At 39.5% G+C, this 21,325-nt stretch overlaps 1 protein-coding gene across 5 annotated transcripts in view; it reads right to left on the bottom strand.

Annotated features, from left to right (window-relative positions):
- TLK2 (tousled like kinase 2) overlaps positions 1-21,325 on the bottom strand; it is a 123,324-nt gene that overhangs the window by 65,474 nt on the left and 36,525 nt on the right. For 4 of the 5 annotated variants that reach the window (XM_042967404.1, XM_042967402.1, XM_042967403.1 and 1 more), the window contains exons 3-6: positions 10,700-10,771; positions 10,435-10,504; positions 9,366-9,409; positions 8,533-8,628 (exon numbers count right to left, since the gene is read on the bottom strand). In XM_042967404.1, coding sequence (XP_042823338.1) covers positions 8,533-8,628; positions 9,366-9,409; positions 10,435-10,504; positions 10,700-10,771 — 282 coding nt within the window. The remainder of the gene's footprint in view (positions 1-8,532; positions 8,629-9,365; positions 9,410-10,434; positions 10,505-10,699; positions 10,772-21,325) is intronic. The other variant, XM_015540292.2, reaches the window with a different exon arrangement.

Genomic DNA, 21,325 nt, shown 5'->3' with positions numbered 1-21,325 from the left:
ATAAGAGCTCGGTAAGATGGTCGAATATAAAATAAATACACAAAAAACAACAGCTTCCCCATATACCAATAATTGATTATTACCAGAATATATAATGGAAGAAAAAGCAGATTCAAAATTTCAAAAAATCTATACGAGAGAAATAAGTTTAGAAATAAACTTAAGAAATATGGAGATAACATATAAGAAAAACTACAGATTCACTTGCAGATGTAAAAGAGGATCTACACAGTAATACCATGCACCTGCATTCAAATTTTATAAATGTCAAATTTCTTTAAAAGCCAACGCATGTGGCTTTTTATTTACTTTTGTTTTTCTTTTCTCTCTCTCTCTCCTGCTACGAGAGAGTGCTGTAGTGGTGCAGTGATCACAGTGTCACTCTTGCTCTCTTTTGGGAGTTGATTTGGTGGAATTTCACACATTAATTCTAAGGTTCACTCGGAAAGATAATCAAAATTAGCCACACAACTTCTGATAAAGAACAGCAGGGAAACTTGACTAGTTATTAAAACATACCACAAAACAGCAAGACCACATCAGTATAATACCGGTACATGAGCAGACAGATCAACCAGTGGCACAGAACAGAAAACTCAGAAACAGACCCCTATAATATGGATATATAATCTGTGATTAAACTGTATTTCAGATTAGTGGGAACTTACTAAATAGATGGTAGGGTATTTGTATAGGTATCAGAAAAAAGTAGAAAAGTAGATTGCTTCCCTATACATAAAAATTACAAGAAAATACAAACAAGTATTTTTATGACTTTCTAGTGGTGAAGGACTTTTTAAACATGATATTAAAAATACAAACCATTCAGGTATATCTCAGAATAGCATAAAACCAGTAAAACATAAAGGAAAACAGTGACAAATTTGACTCCAAATATTTTTACTCCTGAACGGCAAAAGTCAACCTGAAGTTAAAAGATAAAATTATAAATAGGCAAAAATGTTTACCATATAAATGACAATGAGTTAACAACCTTAATAAATAATGTGCTCCTCATCAGGAAGAAAAAAACAAACACTCTGATAAATAGGCAAAGAACTTATAGAAGCGTTAAAAGAGAAATCCAAAAGGCCATTAAACTTATGAAAATATGTTTAATATCACTAATGAAGAAATGCAAGGTAAAACAAGGTATTCTTCTCACTGACAAAATGACAGTGATAAACTTCAGTATTAGGAGGGTACACGGAAACTGGGACCTGCGAACTGCTGATAATCTGCTAGCGATTATGTGATGACATTTTAAAGTAAGCATACTCTTTGACTAGGGCATTAGAGCTTGGAAATTTATCCAAAGCAAAAGAAAAGAAATGCGAAAGACACACACACACACACACACGGACATTTGTTACGGCACTATTTAGAGGACAAAAAAAAAATGTTTACAGGATACTGGTTAAACAAATAAAACAACAGAAATTAGGAAACTATTATATGAACATACATGTACACACATATATGCCCAGTAAACCCTTTAATAACAGTTCTGGAGGAGACCTGAATTGTTGGACTTTCATAATCAACATGTATGTATCCCTTCATGAGGAAAAACTAACATTTTCATTTTAGAAAATAAAAGTAAAATAAACTAACCAAAATGATCCCAACAAAAGAATTTAGGTTTTTAATCTGTAAGCAGAGTCCACCTCCTCGAGACCAACACTCCTACCCCAACCAAATGCAACTGTTTAAATTCAGGCTCCAATGTGCTTGTGATACCCATTCACAGCAATATCTGCACTACTTGGGAGACTGTATCTCTGAAGCCCCAATACTAAAATTAATCATTCTGCTATGTACTCAATAAATGTTTGCCAAGGGTTGAAAGATTTTATAGAATATTTCTGGAAATACAGCAGGCTAGGATGTTTGAACTAACCTTCCCTTAGAAAATGATTATAAAAACAGGACAAAACATGGGGGGAAAAAAAGATGTTAAAAGCATTGAAGAGTTGATAAAATAAGGGATCTGCCAGGGCAAAAATCTAAGGGAAATTACGAATGCAAGACACTTAAATGAAGCATTAAAATCATATTTGCCCTAAGGGTACCTGCAGATCTTGACCATCCCGCTTACAGAGCACAAGGTGCCAAACGGATCGTCACAGGCCAAAGTCCACTGAGGGCAGGGGGTTCAATAAGGAAACCCTTCGCACTTCAAGCTTCAAGGACTTTCAAAGGGTTACACTCTAAGGGAAAATGTAAACCAGGAGAAAAATTTCCTCCACCCTCAGAGAACTACAAGGAAGTTGCCCTGGCAATACAGGGAGCGGGGGCTCCCCTGAGAAATGTTAACACAATCCAGATCAATACCGACTGGGTAGCTGAAACAAACAAACAAAATAAACCAATCAAACAAAATGCAAGCCATGAATTCAGTGGTTTAAAGTAGTACTGGATGGGTAAAATCTCTAGGCATTTGGAAGAAGCAAAGAAAAATTCTCCCTGGAGGAACACATCTTTTAGATCTCAAAGAAATTTCACAAATAATTTTTCAGGAAAAATGAGCGGCACACAGTCAAAAAACCAAAGAAGCGTAAAAGAAATAAAGCCCTGAGCAACAGCTAGGAAAAACAACAGACAACAAATAGATTCATAACACATCAAATGCCAGAATTATCAAATACAGATTATAAATACTCTACTAAATAAATAAATAAAAGACAAACGTGAAAGTATCAGCAGGGAACACAATAACAAAAATTAACAATTCAGTGCAGTTGGACAGCCTGGGTGGCTCAGTCGATTGAGTGTCCAACTTCGGCTCAGGTCGTGATCTCAACGTTTGCAAGTTCAAGCCCCACATCAGGCTCACTGCCGTCAGCACAGAGCTCATTTCAGATCCTCAGATCCTCTGTCCCCCTCTCTCTGCCCCTTCCCTGCTTGCGCTCTTTCTCTCAAAAATAAATAAACATTAAAAAATAATAATAATAATTCAGTGAAGTTAACAGCAAATTAGATGCAACAAAACAAGAGAATCTGGGACCAGACAGGCAAGAAACTATCCAGAATGGAGCAAATGGAGACTAAGAGAAAGTAGAAAAAAGTCAAAAGGCAAAGTGATAAGGTGAGATGGTGTGACACACAATTAATTGGAATTTCATAGGAAAAAGAAAAAGAGAACAGGGCAGAGACAATATCTGAAGAGACAATGGCTAATAATTATCCAGAACTGGTACAAGACCCAACAAAAAACCCTAACACATTACAAACAAGAGAAATAAAAGGATGCATCATAGTGAAACTGCAGACCAGCCAGGGGAAAACAAGAGCAGGTAATTTCAAAGAAATGAGAGATATATGAAAGTTGTTTTCTCAGTAGTAACAATGGGAGTCAAAAGATGGTAATAATACATTCAGCTGTTAAGAGAAAAAAAATGCCAATGTAAAAATATACACAGCAAAAGTATCTTTCAAGAATAAAAGCAAAATTAAGTACTTTAAGCAAACAAAACCTAGACAATTAACTCCTCAGCAGATACATATAAAAGAATACTAAAGGAATACTTCAGGTAGAAGGAAAGGGACCCTAGGTAGAAGACGTAAGATGCAAAAAAGAAGTACAAAGAAAGAGGTAAATGAACACTGACAGTATCAAATAGATGAACAGTGACAATATAAACTAATAATGTTTTATGAGGCTAAAAAAAAAACAAACAAAAGCAAAATACAAACATACACCACCACCACCACCAAGTTAGTAGCAAGTAAATGGAGTTAATGTTCTGAGGTCATTGTTTATTTGGGAGGAGGATAAAGATACTATTAACATCAAACTTTGGCAAACTGAAGATATGTGTGGTAATTTCTATGAGAAACACCGAACAGGACCTAGCTTCTAGTGGAGAATGAGAATACACAATGATTAACCCGCCCCCCCAAAAAAACAACAACCCAAATAAAGCAAGAAATGAAAGAAAAGAGAATATGCAGCATGAAGAGAAAACACATTAAAAGATGGCAAATAAATGCTAAAGGGGCGCCTGGGTGGCTCAGTTGGTTGAGCACCTGACTTCAACTCAGGTCATGGTCTCGCAGTTCACGAGTTCGAGCCCCGCACTGGGCTCTGTGCTAACAAACAGCTCAGAGCCTGGAGCCTGCTTCAGATTCTGTATCTCTCTCCCCCACCCCCCGCTCATGCTCTGCCTCTCTCTGTCTCTCAAAAATAAATAAATGTTAAAAATAAATAAAATAAAATAAAATAAAATAAAATAAAATAAAATAAAATAAAAGCTAACGTTAAAAAAATACTTTAGACAGAATAAAGAAAAATTCAACTATTTGTCAGGTATACTGAAAACATAATGAAAAGCTGGTAGTATAAAAATGGAAATATCTATACCATATAATGGTTTGGATACATTAAATATTGGATAAAATGCATTTAGAGCAAAAAGTATCATAAGAGATGAAGGGTCACTTAATAATACACAAAGCAAAACTATAAATACATGAAGAAACAACTCGCACAATCATGAGAGATAATAAATACACCTCTCTTGGTAACTGCCAGGACAAACAACCAAAAATCAGAATACAGACAATTTAAAAACTATGATTAAACGCCATGATTAACAAAACTGACTTAATGACAGAACAAAACTATATTGTTTAGGGATACACACATGGTCGAACTGTAAGGAAGAGCACATTATAATCACGAAAGTTAGAACAGTGGCTGTTTCCAGGGTAGAGAGCGTTGTAATCAGAGAAGAGCACACAGGTTTCCAGGGTGCTGGAAATATTTTACTTCTTGACCTAAGGAATGAGTATATGGAGTTAACTTTATAAGGATTTCCTTTTTGTGAAGGGCCACACAAATACTTTAGGCTTTACAGGCCATATAACATCTCTGCGATATATTCTTCTGTCTCCACAACTCTTTAAAAATCTAAAAATCATTCTTAGTTTGCCAGCTATGAGTTGTAGTTTTTACCAAACTCCTGCATTAAAAGCCTCATGTTTTAGGTACTTCTTTGTTTTCAACAAAAAATACAAAAGAACCTGGGAATGCAAGCTGGTGTAGCCACTCTAGAAAACGGTATGGAGGTTCCTCAAAAAACTAAAAATAGAACTACCCTACCACCCAGCAATTGCACTACTAGGCATAGATCCACGGAATACAGGTGTGCTATTTCGAAGGGGCACACGCACCCCCATGTTTACAGCAGCACTATCAACAATAGCCAAAGTATGGAAAGAGCCCAAATGTCCATCGATGGATGAATGGATAAAGAAGATGTGGTATATATATACATATATACATATACATATATATATGTATATGTATATATGTATATATGTATATATATACATACATACAATGGAGTATCAAAAAGAATGAAATCTTGCCATTTGCAACTACATGGATGCAACTGGAGGGTATTATGCTAAGTGAGATTAGTCAGTCAGAGAAAGAAAAAAATCATATGACTTCACTCATGTGAGGACTTTAAGAGACAAAACAGATGAACATAAGGGAAGGGAAACAAAAAGAATATAAAAACAGGGAGGGGGACAAAATAGAAGAGACTCATAAATATGGAGAACAATCTGAGGGTTAATGGAGGGGTCATGGGAGGGGGGATGGGCTAAATGGGTAAGGGGCACTAAGGAATCTACTCCTGAAATCGTTGCACTATATGCTAACTAATTTGGATGTAAATTTTTAAAAATAAAAAATACAAAAAAAAATACTTAGGGGGAAAGAAACTAAAATAATTCTTTATCCATCGATTCTTCTTTTCTTTTTTTTTTTTTAATTTTTTTTCTTTTAACCTTTATTTATTTTTGAGACACAGAGAGAGAGAGAGAGAGAGAGAGAGAGAGAGCATGAACTGGGGAGGGTCAGAAAAGAGGGAGGCACAGAATCTGAAACAGGCTCCAGGCTCTGAGCTGTCAGCACAGAGCCTGACGCGGGGCTCGAACCCATGGACCGCGAGATCATGACCTGAGCCGAAGTTGGACGCTTAACGAACTGAGCCACCCAGGCGCCCCTCGATTCTTCTTTTCAACAACTCTGAGTATCTGCTATATGTGCCAAGCACGGTTTTGGGTGTTAAAGACCAAAAACTGAACAAGATATTATCTCTTCACGTCAAGTCAAAAGAACAGTAAAAATAATTATACCATTAGGTAACAAGACTGAGAGACGGAAACAGCAATCAACTACAAAGCAAAGTCCCTGGTCTCATGAGACTAACATTCTAGTGGAAGAAGATGTGCAACAGATTAACCAAATAGTTAAAAATTAAAATATAGGAGCGCCTGGTTGGCTCAGTTGGTTGAATGTCCAACTCCTGATTTCAACTTAGGTCATGATCTCACAGTTCATGAGTTTGAGCCCCATGATGGGCTCTGTGCTGACAGCGTGGAACCTGCTTAGGATTCTCCCTCCCTCTCTCTCTGCCCCTGCCCTGCTTGCTTGCTCACACTCTCTCTCAAAATAAATAAACTTAAAAAAATTTTTTTAATTAAAATGTTATAAATAAAAATATTAAAATCATCCCACACACCAGTGACAATGAGTAATCTACAACAAAACACACGACAATATGGATTCATCTCACAGAAGTAATGTTGAACAAAAGAAGACAGACATAAGAGTGTACATTGTATGATTTCTTTCATACAAAATACAAAAACAGAAAGAAAAAAACATCTCTGCTGTTAGAAATCAGGACAGTGACTATTCCCAATGACAGGGAGGGGGCTAATAACTGGCAGGGAGCATAAGGGGGTTTGGGGAGGGAGGCTGGTAATATTTCTTTCTTGTGTTGGAATACTTTAAGCACTTTAATTGGTTTAAAAATTAAAAATAGGGGTGCCCGGCCGGCTCAGGCAGTGGAGCATGCACCTCTTGATCTTGAGGCTGTGAATTTGAGCCCCACGTTGGGTGTAGAGATTACTTTACAAATTCTAAAAAAAAATTTTAATGAACATATAAATAAATGTTAAGAAAAATAAAGACACAAGCCTCCTCAACAGTTACCTAAAAACCCTCAACCTAACCAAATAGATCTACACATCAAACATTTCTAACATTTTTTTAAAATGTTTATTTTGAGAGAGAGAGCTCACATGCACGTGCAGGAGTGCCGGCGGGGGGGGGGGGGAGTTGGGGGGAGGGAGGGAGAGAGAGGGAGAGGGAAAGGGAGAGACAAACAGAGAGACAGAGAGAGAGAGAATCTCAAGCAGGTTCCATGCTGTCATCATAGACCCTGATGTGGAGCTTGATCTCATGTACCGTGAGATCGTGACCTGAGCTGAGATCAAGAGAAGGACACTTCCAGTTGAACCATCCAGGCACCCCTTTACATTTCTAACATTTTTAAATATAGCAAGGATGACAAGATAATAGCCAAATTTTCAAGTTGGATACAGTTTACTAAGTGCTTTAATAAGTGCGGTCACCTTAATGAATGCATGTCTTTACGAGATAGAAGAGGAAAAGAAATGCATTCTAAACACTTTAACACAGAAGACTAAATCACTTAGGAGAAGATCAGTATTACCCAATTCTGCTAAGGTAGCAGAGTCAAACAGCTTTCCTAAAAACAGACCTAGCACAAAAACTGAACATAGGGAGATCCCTCTTCCCCCAAATCCCAAAGCAATACCTGAGGCATCAGCAGAGAGAACGCACTCCTGAGTACAAAGATCTCGTATGGTATCAACAACTTATCCAAAGGCACTCAAGTAAATTAACACAAAATCCCCTATTAGGTAGCTAGCTCAGGAGTCTCAATCTCGGCACCAGTGACAATTGGAGCAAGTAACTCTTTACCATGAGGGCCTGTTCTGTACTTTGTAGGATGTTTACTAGCATCTGGCCTCTGCCTACTAGATGCCTACAGCTCCCTCCTCCCACCCTCCAGTTGTGATCAAAAATTACTCCAACAGTGCCAAATATTCCCTGAGAGGCAAAACTACCCCACGTTGAGAACCACTCATCTGGCTATAATGGTCTTAAGATCTTCAGTTCTCACTTGAAGGAAGGAAACAGATGGGCTTGGCTGGCTCGGTCGGTGAAGCCTGCGACTCTTGATCTCAGGGGTTGTGAGTTCGAGCCCCACACTGGGCGTAGAGATTATTTAAAAATAAAAATCTTATTTAAAAAAAAAAAAAGGGAAGGTAACAAACCCATCTCAAATTTGAGTAACATGAGTTTCTCTACCACATCACTGAGAAAGCCTTGAAAATAAATCAAATGCCAAACTTATATTTAAGTTTGGCAAGGATACAAAGTTTACGTTTAAATTGGAAATCATTTCCTTGACAGAACTGAGCTGTAGGCTTAGAGGTAACTTACTATACTGAGAAACAGGGGTAGCTCTTGTGCAACATAAATTTACGGAGACAGACTCGAGTCTCAGTGACTCACAGGTAGCACTGAATGTTTCTCCTCAGTGCCTGATTCCCCTGGGTAGTTAACGGAGGAGAAACTGCTGGAGTGATCCTGGGTTCTCGCCTCCTACAACAGGTGTCAAATTTCTCCAGGTGAATGCTTACCGGTAAGGGATTGGATAAGGAATGTTGCGGTGAGGATCGTGCAACTGGCGGAACACTTCTGCCAGGGCTGGTTCCTGGCCCGCTTCCCCCAGCAAACTGGCCAACAGGGAAAAACGGATATGAATAATTCAAAACAGTACTGTGCTTCAGATAAGGAGAGTAAAAGATTAACACACAAACAGGTCTTAACTATATGGCCCCTTTAAGTCAATACATCTCATGCTAAAGAGAAAAATACCATGTAAGTCAAATTTTGGCTAGCTTTTCAGCGAGATTTTAAGAAGGAGCTCCAGCAGAAATGTACCAAAAAGATATAAAGAAAACGTGGCTGAAAGCTGAAGGTACACATGGTTTTGAAAGGACACCAGAGAAGAATGTTTTCCCTTCTTGTCTCAAAATAACCCGAAGCAGGAATACAGTGAGTGGTACAGTGGATGTTAGTGTCTTCTTTAGGAACCACTAACGATGGGTCAGTGAGCTCGCTACGTGTCCCACCGAACTAAAGGGAAGAGGACAAAAGAAGAGTCCAAGTCACTCCATTTCAATCTTTGCAAGACCCGAAACCTAGTCTGGCCAAGAGAAACATCACCTCATTTGTGAATTTTTATATCATCACAGACAAGACACATCATAAACAAATTTAAATTTAGGAAGTCAGCAGCAGTGTCCTCTTAACAGAGAGAGATGGGCCAACATCAGATTGATGAAGACGGGGAGGAAGGGGAGGAGAGCACAGTAAAGGCAAAACATTGCTTTCTAAAGCCTTAAATGAAGGCAAGGATTCAGATTTTTAAAAAGTCACTATAAACTTTTTTTCCAAAAATTTAACTTACCTCAAAGTAATCACTAATCTTATGTCCCCTAGGAGTGCCTTTCCCTGAAAACGAAACCAAAGTAAGTATAGTTTTTCCAACAACATACGTAAACCATCATTCACTAAAACATACTATGCATTCACTAACTGCGTATGTCATCATCAATTCAAGTACTGGCTTTACTTTTAAGAAATAAGCCAAATTACCTGTATCCTAAGAACAGAGACAGTTTCCTCCATCTAATAAAAGCCTTAATAAGCAGTGAAAGGAAGACTTTTTCTCAGCTTGCTTTCCTTTAAGATTTGCTAATCTTTCTTTTATAATATGGTAAGAAAACCTAGGCCACAGCTATGAATCAAAATAAAACAAATGTACTGTCCATGCCCTCAATCAAGAGAACAAAAAATTCAAAACAAACTCATCAGGACTAAAGGGTTTTATGCTAGGCCACAAAAAACTTTATGTGACCATGTCGCTTTGGAACAATTTTCTGCCCCCTGCCCAAAAGTAAAAAATAATTTGTAGATAAAAAAATAAAAAAAATGCAAAAAAGACTGTGACTTCCATTCCTCAGAGGGGGTGGAGGTGACGAAGCAAACCATTTATTCCCTCTTTAATTACACAAAGATATTCGGCATCATAACCCATCATATTTATAGATTTAGCCCACTGGGTGCCAATGCTCAACTGAATTGCCACAGGAGAGCAGGTACAAAGGACAGCCATGTAAATGAAACCATTTCTGGCTACCAATTATTAACAAATCACTGAGCTAATGCAAGACATGGTTACAACACCAATGTAACCTCTTTTCTGTATGATACACGCTTAGTCTGAAGAAAAACCTGTGGTGAGAAGATCGTTAACTTACAACAGGGAAAACGAGGGTCCCCAAAGAACTGACACTTTTGGCAAGTGTGTATCAAATGGCGAGTCTATAATAAACAGCCTGATATTCCCTTAAGGTACACAAATCTCCTTTGTTAGGAATCCCTGTGTAGGAACTAATTATTTCGTGTGAGTTGGAAATTCTAAGTATCTAACTTCCAAGAATTTAGTATTTTTATTGGTATGAAATTATTAATACCTTGGCTAGTTTCATATGGTTCAGCTTTTCTTTTCCGGTTTCGCTGGTCATTCTGTTTTTTCTCAGGAGTCTGTTAAATACCATATACATCACAATTAGCATTTTGTTAACTTTTTCACAGTATGAGAGTAGGTACAAAATATCAAACTTATAAGAAGATAGAAGGCAAGTCCTAAATCAGAATCCTGGAGTTATGCAGTGCTACCTTTCAACCCAGACTGAGGGTGTGGGAATGTGTAGTCTCACAGTGAATGTGGCCTCTTACCTCTACTTCTTTATCACTCAAGGACCCCACGCTGCACAAGCTCTGATTGGAAGACTCACTATTGAGTGGCCCCTGGAAAGAGAGGAAAAAAAAAAAAAAAGGAATCAAAAGAAACTAATTTAAGATGACAGCAACACTGAAGAAGCCTGCCAATTTTGATGTCTGAAGTCAAAGAAGTCAAGAATTAACTACAGTACCCGTAAAAGCCAACTTGAAAAGAACTCCATCAACTATACGATGGTGCCCTCACATTAAAATTCTCTAGGCTCAGTCGGTAAACCATGCAACTCTTGATCCTGGGGTTGTAGGTTTAAGCCCCATGCTGTAGGGTGTAGGGATTGCTTAAAAATAAAATCTTTAAGTGTCCGACTCTCGATTTGACTCAGGTCATGATCACAGTTCAGGAGTTTGAGCCCTGCGAGGGGCTGTGCACTAACAGCTCAGAGCCTGCTTGGGATTCTCTCTCTCCCTCTCTCTCTGCCCCTCCCCCATTCCTGCTCACTCTTTCTCGCTCGTGCTCTCTCTCTCAAAAATAAATACATAAACATTTAAAAATACCAACTCTGTAATCATGTGCAAATTTTCCCTTCTAGAGTACTTCTGCATGCAGTGAATTCATTTTTTAAGGAAAATAAGCAAGGGAAATCCATTCTCTTGCCCTTCTGTATCATACAGGCATCATCTGAAAGTTGATATGTTAAGGAGGATGTTAAGAGTTTCTTACAAAGAATGGTCAGAGACTAGAATATGAAGGAACTGCTTTTCTGAGTCAGGCTTTAAGGAGGCATGACCACTAGCTCAAAAACCAAAGTTACAAGAGACTGACTTCCACCCTAATGGTATGAGGGGCTCTGCTGGCCCGCTCCTCAGTGAAACTGGTGAAAATTATTTAAAAAACAAACAAACAAAAAAAACCCCATCATTCAAAGCCTCTGGAAATAGTCCCTAAGGGGAAACAGTAAATGAAGAAAATAATCATTCAATAAAATCTATGAAAATTTAGCCTCAAAGGTCAAAGTCTGAGGAATTTGAACCCAGACCACTCCCACTCCTCCCCTCTCCCATGTCAGCAATGTTCCCGTTCTTGCAGCGGCCAAGAACACATGGCTCCTTCTTCCCCCAGCTCTCATTCCAAGAGCTTTCTTCTCTAAGGAGCTGGACTGTCCCCAGGCCCCTGCTGCTGACACTAAGTCCCAGGCAAGTACATCAAAAGCAGGGGCTCCCCCGTGTGCAACCCCCACTTGCAGAACAGAAGCTATACCTCAGGCGTGGCACACTGAGCATAGTGGGACCCCAAGAGCTCTTCCGTCCCGCTCATGAGATGATGGTGGCTCCACATCCGGATAGGCTGCTGCATGCACTTCCCTCCCACCTTACTCCCATCCTCCACCAGCTCCAGCACTCAGCTCCCAGATCCAGAATGTCACTCACAGAAAAGATTGCCATCATCCCCATCCCCAACTCCAGGAACCTGACTCAAATACTCTGCCTCAGGAGAAAGGCAGGAACACTTAGTACCAAATCTCTTCCCAAAAGACTTGACTTCATTCCCATGGACGAGTTTAAGCCTAAGAGTATTCTCAAGAACAGTGGAAGCTGTGGTAAAAGAAAGGCAAACAGAAGATCTGTGGGTGAAATGAAGATACGGCTTAGACTGTAGGCCAGCTAGTTTGCAGAAGAGAACCAGGGAATAAGACACCTGGGAGAAGTCCTCCTGGGGTCAGAACAAACAGCAAACACTGACCTCAGAAACTCTTCCTTCCAAGGATCCCCAATTTGATCTGATTAGTTTGTAGAGGAATTTAAGCCTCAGGGCACTGTTGAAAACAAGAGAGCAATCCCGGCAATTAGTGGAGTTTTAACAGCTGGGTTGGTCAGGGAACGAAAGCTCTGTTAGTACCAGTCATCCCAGGGTGACTGTAGGCATACTTAAAGCTGTGTCTCCCCAAAGTCACCACCAGAGGCTTGACACTGGATGAACAGTGGATAGAAAAGACGTCACTAAAATAATCTAGCCAGTCGCTAAACAAATAAACAAGCAAACAACAATAATAAGTCCATCAGGGCACCTGGGTGGGTCAGTTAAGCATGACTTCAGCTCAGGTCCCGATCTCATGGTTCGTGAGTTCAAGCCCCGCACTGGGCTCTCTGCTGTCAGCACGAGCCTACTTGGAGCCTCTGTCCCCCTCTCACCCTGCCTCTCCCCCACTCATTCTCGGTGTTTCTCTGTCAAAAATAAATAAACTTAAAAAAAAAAAAAAAGTAAGAGCTTCTCTTTAAAAACAAAACAATAACAAGTTCAAGACTGGGATGAGAACTCAGTACCCAGAGTTGGTACAATACGTCATCTAAAATGACCAGTTTCCAACAAAAAATCATGAGGCATGCAAAGAAATACAAAAATATGACCCATATACCAGGACGAAAAAATGGCAGACTAAAGAAACTACCTGTGAGAGTGACTAGATATTGGATTTAACAGAAAAATATTCAGAACAGCCATATAAGTATGTTCACAGAGCCAAAGGAAACCACAATTAAAGAAAAAAAGTGTGAATGTCAATGTTGTATTAAACAGCGAATATCAATAGAAACAAAGAAATATATATTTTTTTAAAAAGGGGAATTATGGAGCTGAAAACCACAATAATGGAAATAAAAAAATGCACTAGAGAGGCTCAAGAGTAGAAATTAAGTGACAGAAGAAATCATTAGCAAATGTGAAGATAGATCAATAGAAATTATGCAAGCTGAAAACCAGAGAGAAAATAGAAGAAAAATAAACAGCTTCAGAGAAACGTGGGAAAATGTTAAGTATGCCACAATGCACATAATTGAGGTGAGAGAGACAGAGAGAGAGAGAGAGACAGAGAGAGAGAGAGACAGAGAGAGAGAGGGAGAGGGAGGGAGAGGTGAGCAGGAAAGAAACAGAAAAACATATCCAAAGAAATAATGGCTGAAAATTTCTCAAATTTACTGAAAAGCAACAACTTATTCATCCAAGAAGCTTAATGAATTCCAAGCATGATAAACACAAAGAGACCCACAAACAGGCACATCACAGGAAAAATGCTCAAAGGCAAAGACAGGAGAAAATCTTCTGAAAGAAAAATTTTTTATAGTTTATTTATTTGGAGAGTCTGTGTGGTTCAGTCAGTTAAGCGTCCAACTCCTGGTTTCAGCTCAGGTCATGATCTATCTCATGGCTTTGTAGGTTCGAGCAGGCAGTGCCAGCTTGGGATATTCTCTCTCCCTCCCTCCCTCCCTCCCTCCCTCTCCCTCCCTCCCTCCCTCCCTCCCCCTCCCCTGCTCATGCTATCTCTGTCTCTCTAAAAAAAAAAAAAAGGGAAAGAAAAAAGACAAAGACAAAAATCTTAAAAATAAAGAAATTAATTAAAGTTCATTTATCTATTTTAGACAGTGAGAGAGAGGGAGAGAACATGCGTGTGTGGGGCAGAGAGAGAGGGAAACAGAGAATCCCAAGCAGGTTCCATGCTGTGTCAGTGCAGAGTCTGACTCGGGGCTCGAACCCACCAAGTGTGAGCCAAAATCAAGAGTTGGACGTTTAACCAACGGAGCCACCCAGGCACACACACCCCCCCCTTTTTTTTTGATGTTTGTTTATTTTTGAGAGGGAGAGAGAGAGAGACAGAGTGTGAGCAGGGGAGGGGCAGAGAGAGGGAGACAGAATCTGAGGCAGGATCCAGGCTCTGAGCGGTCAACACAGGGCTCGACCTCACAAGCAGTGAGATCATGACCTGAGGTGAAGCCAGATGCTTAACTGACTGAGCCACCCAGGCGCCCCCTCTTTTTTTTTTTAAAGTTTATTTATTTTTGAGACAGAGACAGAGATCATGCGTGTGAGTGGGGTAGAGGCGTTGAGAGAGGGAGCAAAAGAATCCCAAGCAGGGCTAGACCCCATTTACAACCCCATAAACAATCACCTGAACCGGAATCAAGAGTCAGACCGCTAACCTACTAAGCCACCCAGGAACCCCCTCAGGAGAAAGTCTTAAAAAGCAGAAATATAATGCATCACTTACAAGGGAATCCCAATAAGATTAACAGCTGACTTCAGAGCAAAAACAATTTAAAAAGGGGCAAAAGATCTCAACAGACATTTCTCCAAAGACTATATACAAATGGTCAATAAACACATGAAAAGAAGTTCAACACCATTAGCTCACGGGAAATACAAATCATAACCAAAATGAGACACCATTTCAGACCTACTAGAATGGCTAGACTAAAAAAGAAGTAAGGGGGGTGCCTGGGTGGTTCAGTGAGTTAAGCATCCGACTTCAGCTCAGGTCATGATCTCAAGGTTCATGAGTTCAACCCCCGTGTCGGGCTCTGTGCTGACAGCTCAGAGCCTGGAGTCTGCTTTGGATTCTGTGTCTCCCTCTCTCTCTCTGCCCCTCTCCAGCTCACTTGCTCTCTCTCTCTCTCTCTCTCTCTCTCTCAAAAATAAGTAAACATTAAAAAAAAAAGTAAGAAAATGCTGGCAATGAGCACTGAGATATGCACAGAACTGTTGAATCACTGTATTATCCACCTTAAATTAATATAACACTATATGCTAATTATACTTGATTTACAAAAAAAGTGCTGGCAAGAATGTGAAGAAACTATGTTCTCACCAGAAATATATTGCTGGTGAGAACATAAAATGGTGCAGTTGCTTTCAAAAACAGGCAGCTCCTCAAACAATTAAACATAATTACTGTATGACCCAGAATGCTACTCCTAGGTATATAAGGAAAAGAAACGAATATGCACAAAAATTTGGACACAAATGTACAGCATCATTATTCACAAAAGACATTTAATGTCCAATTGATGAATGGATAAACAAAATTCCATACAGTGGAACGGAATGGTATGTAACTGTGAATATACTAAAAAAGCAATGGATTGCATATTTTAAAAGGGGTAAATTGTACTGTATATGAATTATATCTCAATAAAACTATTAAAAACCAATAGTCACTAGGCTTAGTGTCAAAAATAATTTGCATTCTTACTAGGGTGTATCAAGTATTCCTTTCGCCATATTCTTAACACACTTACTTTTTAAGTATAATAAACACACTACAACAGAGAGCTTCACAGTGAGATACTTGGGAAGCTGCGAAAATAATAAAGTGAAACTAGGGAGAAGAAACAAAATCAAATCATGTATTCCTAGTGACATAACTCAGCAAAAGACTTATTCCTACAATGGTATAGAGTTCCATGATGTTTTGAATGAGACAAAAAGGAGTTTTATTTACACAAAAATTCTACAATAATTCTTTTTAAATGTTTGTTTATTTTTGAGAGAGCAAGTAGGGGGGAACAGAGAGAGAGGGAGACACAGAATCCGAAGCAGGCTCCAAGCTCCGAGCTATCAGCACAGAGCCCCACGCAGGACTCGAACTCATGAACCACGAGATCATGACCCAAGCTGAAGTCGGACACTTAACCGACTGAACCACCCGGGCGCCCCTAATTTTTTTTTTTTAACATGTATTTATTTTTGAAAGAGAGAGACAGAACATCAGTGGGGGAGGGGCAGAAAGAGAGGGAGACACAGAATCTGAAGCAGGTTCCAGGCTCCGAGCTGTCAGCACAGGGCCCAACGCGGGGCTCGAACCCACGAATCATGAGTTTATCACCTGAGCTGAAGTTAGATGCTTAACTGACTGAGCCACCCAGGCGCCCCAAGAATTCTACAATAATTTAAACTGAACATTCCTATGCCCAAATTTTCAAAATATTCTGTTCATGAATTACCTTTATTGTAACCATTATGAAGCATTTTTTTTCCTTTGGATAGTAATAAAACCACACATCGTATTTTAACTATACACTTGACTCACCAAATATCCCTCACTTTCAAGAGGAAATGGCAAATGTGATACAGAGAAGAGAGAACTGAACAGTCTACTTTTTACTCGGAATTACTGATAATGAAATACACTGACAAGTGTACCTAACAGTGATGCACACCGTTGTGTTTGAAATGCTGTGTGTGAGGCACAAGGCTTCTTATGGTTCTCTGTGTCTAACCAGAAGAAAAAAGGATTAAGAATTATTTAATCCTCCCTTTTGCTGTCCTTTTCTGAAGCACAGCATCCCAAATTATTATAAAATCATTAGATTAAATTAGATTAGCAGGGATAAATGACATATATTCCCTGTTCTAAGGCAGCTTACTGTCTAGTAAAAGAGCTAAATAAAAGCTTTTAGGCAAACTGAATGTTATCTTTCAAAAATGCCACTATCACTAAAAAACAAACAAAAATGGCAGGAAAAACTCAACTAAACTAAAAGAGGATAAGAAGGTATGAGTAAATTAAATATATGATCCTTGATCTGACCCTGAATATTGAAACAAATCAAAACCAGCTATAAAGGGCATTATTGAGACAAAGGCAGAAACTGAATATGGACTATATATTAAATAATTAAGTGCTTTTACAAATTGGTCTATTATTATCAGTTCCTCAACTGAAATTTTTCCATTGGATGCATCTTTTTTTTTTTTTTAAACGTTTTATTTATTTTTGAGAGAGAGAGAGAGAGACAGAGCATGAACAGGGGAGGGTCAGAGAGAGGGAGACACAGAATCTGGAACAGGCTCCAGGCTCTGAGCTGTCAGCACAGAGCCCAACGCGGGGCTCGAACTCACGGACCGCGAGTTATGACCTGAGCGGAAGTCGGCCGCTTAACCGACTGAGCCACCCAGGCGCCCCTGGATGCATCTTTTTAATAGAGTGCTTTGTACGTTTTGTATGAGTTCATGTCCAGCTTTCCGAGCGTCTTCTACATTTCAGGGGTCAGGGGCAGTCCCAAAAACAGTTTAATGTCTGCCTCTGCCAATGCCCTATACTATTCATCAGTTCCAAACACATTTATTTATACATTAGTCATCCTGACCAAGATTTCCACACAAGGTTGAAGTTCCCATTTCTTGCAGGTGGCTTTTAATTATTTTTTTTTAAGTAACCTCTACACCCCAACATGGGGCTCAAACTAAGGATCTCGAGACCTAGAGTCGTGTCTTCTACCAACTGAGCCAGCCAGGCGCCCCACTTCTTGAAGGTGGCTTTTAACAGCCACAAACCTAATATAAGTAGCTCACTTCTGTCCTATGTCTTGGACCAGTGGGCCGTTTTACCAGTCCTAGCTCACAGAGAAGCTTTCCAATTCCCAGCTTTATACAGTTCCAGTTCAGACCTCTGGACTCAATTACCACCCCCAGGGGTAAATTAAACCCGAAAGCAGAAAAGCTTAGGGGCCATCAAGTTTAACTCCCATTCACCACTGTGACCATGTCATATATTTGAAGCTCTAACAACTGGGACTTAATTTTTCCAATTTCTCTTACACTGCTGACATTCAGGAATTATATAATTTTCATATATTTCATTAAATCACTTAACTGAATTGTTATTCTTTCTAATCATCTGTTAGTTTGTTCCTTTGGTTTACTTGTCCAGATACAAAATCACAGCATTTTTAAGTAATAAGTTTATATCTTCCTTTCCACAATTTGTATCTCTTACTTGTTTCACATTTTACTGTACTGAATAAAACAACAGAAATACAAAGCATAGACAGAACACAGTTCTTTTCTTTTTCAAGGTAAGTCCTCTAGTGCTTTACCATTAAAAGCTGTATTAAGACCTCAAACAGCACTTTCCAGCCAGGGCCTGGCAGAATGGCTCCCGCAAAGCAGGGAGAAGAAGAAGGGCCATTCTGCCATCATCAAGGTAGTGACCAGACAACGTACCATCAACATTTACAAGTGCACCCAAGGAGTGGCTTTCAAGAAGAGTGCCCCTTGCACACTCAAAGAGACCCAGAAATTTGCCATATAGGAGATAGGAACTCCAGATGTGCGCACCGACACCAGGCTCGATAAAGCTGTCTGCATCAAAGAAATAAAGAATGTTCCACCCCATATGCGCGTATGGTTATCCAGAAAACGTAACAAGGATGAAGATTCACCAAACAAGCTCTATACGTTGGCTACCTATGTATCTATCACGGTCACTACTTTCAAAAATGTACAGTTAATGTGGATGAGAACTAATCACTGATTGTCAAATAAAGGTATAAAACTGCAAAAACAGAGAGACAAACAAAAACAAAAAAACCAAAAAAACCCTCAAATAGCCAAAACAATCTTGTAAAAGAACAAAGTTGGAGGTCTCCCACTTTCTGATTTCAAAACTTCCTATAACACTATAGTAATCAAAACAGTATGGCACTGGCATAAACACAAGATAGAGACAAAATGGAATAAAGCAGAAACCTAGAAATAAACTTTCACATATATGGTCAAATGGTTTGTTGGGGGGTTTTTTATTCCAATTTTTTCTTTGATTTTTTTTTTCAGTTTTATTGAGATTTAATCGACACACAGCTCTGTATGAGTTTAAGATGCACTGCATAAGAAGGGTGATTTGATAGAGGGGCGCCTGGGTGGCTCAGTCGGCTAAGCATCCAAGTGTGGCTCAGGTGATGATCCCGCAGTTTGCGGGTTCAAGCCCCACATCGGGCTCTGTGCTGACAGCTCAGGGACTGGAGCCTGCTTTGGATTCTGTGTATCCCTCTCTCTCTGCGCCTCCCCTGCTTGTGCTGTCTCTTTTTCAAAAATAAATAAACATTAAACAAATTTTTTAAAAAAAATTTTTTAATGTTTTTACTTATTTTTGAAGGAGAGAGAGAGACAGAGCATGAGCGGGGAAGGAGCAGAGAGAGAGGGAGACACAGAATCAGAAGCAGGCTCCAAGCTCTAAGCTGTCAGCACAGAGCCCGATGCAGGGCTCAAACCCACAAACTGCGAGATCATGACCTAAGCCGAAGCCAGATGCTCGACTGACTGAGCCACCCAGGCACCCCCCCAAAAAAATTTTTTTAAAGGATGACTTGACATAGAAGATTTTCAACAAGAATGCCAAGACCATTCAACAGCGAAAAGGACACTCTTGTCAACAAATGGTGTTAGGAAAACCGGAAATCCATATGCAAAAGAATGAAGTTGGACCCTTATCTTACATCACATACAGGAATTAACTCAAAATCGAGGACTCCAAAAGCATAGGCAACCAAAAACAAACAAACAAACAAACAAACAAAAGATAAAGTGGACTACACCAAAATTAAAATCCTCTGTGCATCAAAAAACATGATTGGGGCTCGTGGGTGTCTCAGTCGGTTAAGCGTCCGACTTTGGCTCAGGTCATATGAGTTCGATCCCCACATTGGGCTCTGGGCTGACAGCTCAGAGTCTGCAGCCTGCTTTGGATTCTGTGTCTCCCTCTTTCTCTGCTCCTCCACCGCTAGTGTTCTCTCTCTCTCAAAAACAAATAAACATAAATGACCAACAGGGGCACCTGGGGGGCTCAGTTGGTTAAGCAGCCAACTTTGGCTCAGGTCTCACAGTTGATCTCACAGTTGGTTCGTTAGTTCGAGCCCCACGTAGGGTTCTGTGCTGACAGCTCGGAGGCTGAAGCCTGCTTTGCATTCCGTGTCTTGGTCTCTCTCTGTCATTCCCATACTCTCACTCTGTCTCTCTCTCGAAAATGATAAACACTTAAAAAAAATTTTAAAACAACAACAACAAAAAAACCCAAACACATGATCAACAGAGTGAAAAGGGAATCCACAGGAGAAAATATTTGTGAACCATATAGTCTATGATAAGGAGCTAATATCCAGAATATACAAAGAATTCCCACAAATCAACAAAAACACAATAACCTGATTAAAAACTGGGCAGGGGCACCTGGCTGGCTCAGTTGGTAGCGCATGCAACTCGTGATCCCAGGGTCATGAGTTCAAGCCCAATGTTTGGGGTAGAGTTTACTTTAAAAAATAAATACATAAATAAATGGGGCGCCTGGGTGGCTCAGTCGGTTAAGCATCTGACTTCGGCTCAGGTCATGATCTCACGGTTCGTGAGTTCAGGCCCCGCGTCGGGCTCTGTGCTGACAGCTCAGGGTCTGGAGCCTGCTTCTGATTCTGTGTCTCCCTCCCCTCAGCTCCTCTCCTGCTCACACTCTGTCTCTCTCTCAAAAAAATAAAGATTAAAGAAAAAAAAATGTTTTTAATAAAAAAAAAGGGCAAAGGACTTGAATAGACATTTCCTCAAAGATATACAAAAGGAAAAGGTCCAGCCAACAAGCACATGGAGAGATGCAACATCACTAATCATTAGGGAAATGCAAATCAAAATTACAGGAGATACCATAACACCTCATACCTGTTAGGATGGCTACTATCCAAAAAAGGAAAGTAACGAGCACTAGCAAGGATGTGGAGAAATCGGAACCCTGGTGCACTGTTAGTTGGGATGTAAAATGGTAAATTTTATATGTATTTTACCACAATCAAAGCTTTTTAAAAAAAAAAAAAACTATTGTTTTTTAAATTAGGAAGTTCGGACGGCTACTAAGTTCATCCAAATACTTTCTTAAAAGTTATTACTTATTTGCTATTGTAATAATAGTCAACGCTTACGTAGCGCTTCTTTGGGCTGGCTGGGCATTCTATATTAGCACATTTCATTCTCACAACTTAAAAATAGACCACACAAATATGTCCCAACTAATTTTTGACAAAGTCACAAAAACA

This window comes from Panthera tigris, chromosome E1, assembly GCF_018350195.1.
Source record: "Panthera tigris isolate Pti1 chromosome E1, P.tigris_Pti1_mat1.1, whole genome shotgun sequence".
In the NCBI taxonomy this organism is placed as follows: Eukaryota; Metazoa; Chordata; class Mammalia; order Carnivora; family Felidae; genus Panthera; species Panthera tigris.
The sequence above is the reverse complement of the archived record's forward strand: the minus strand, read 5'-3'. Positions and strand labels throughout refer to the sequence as shown.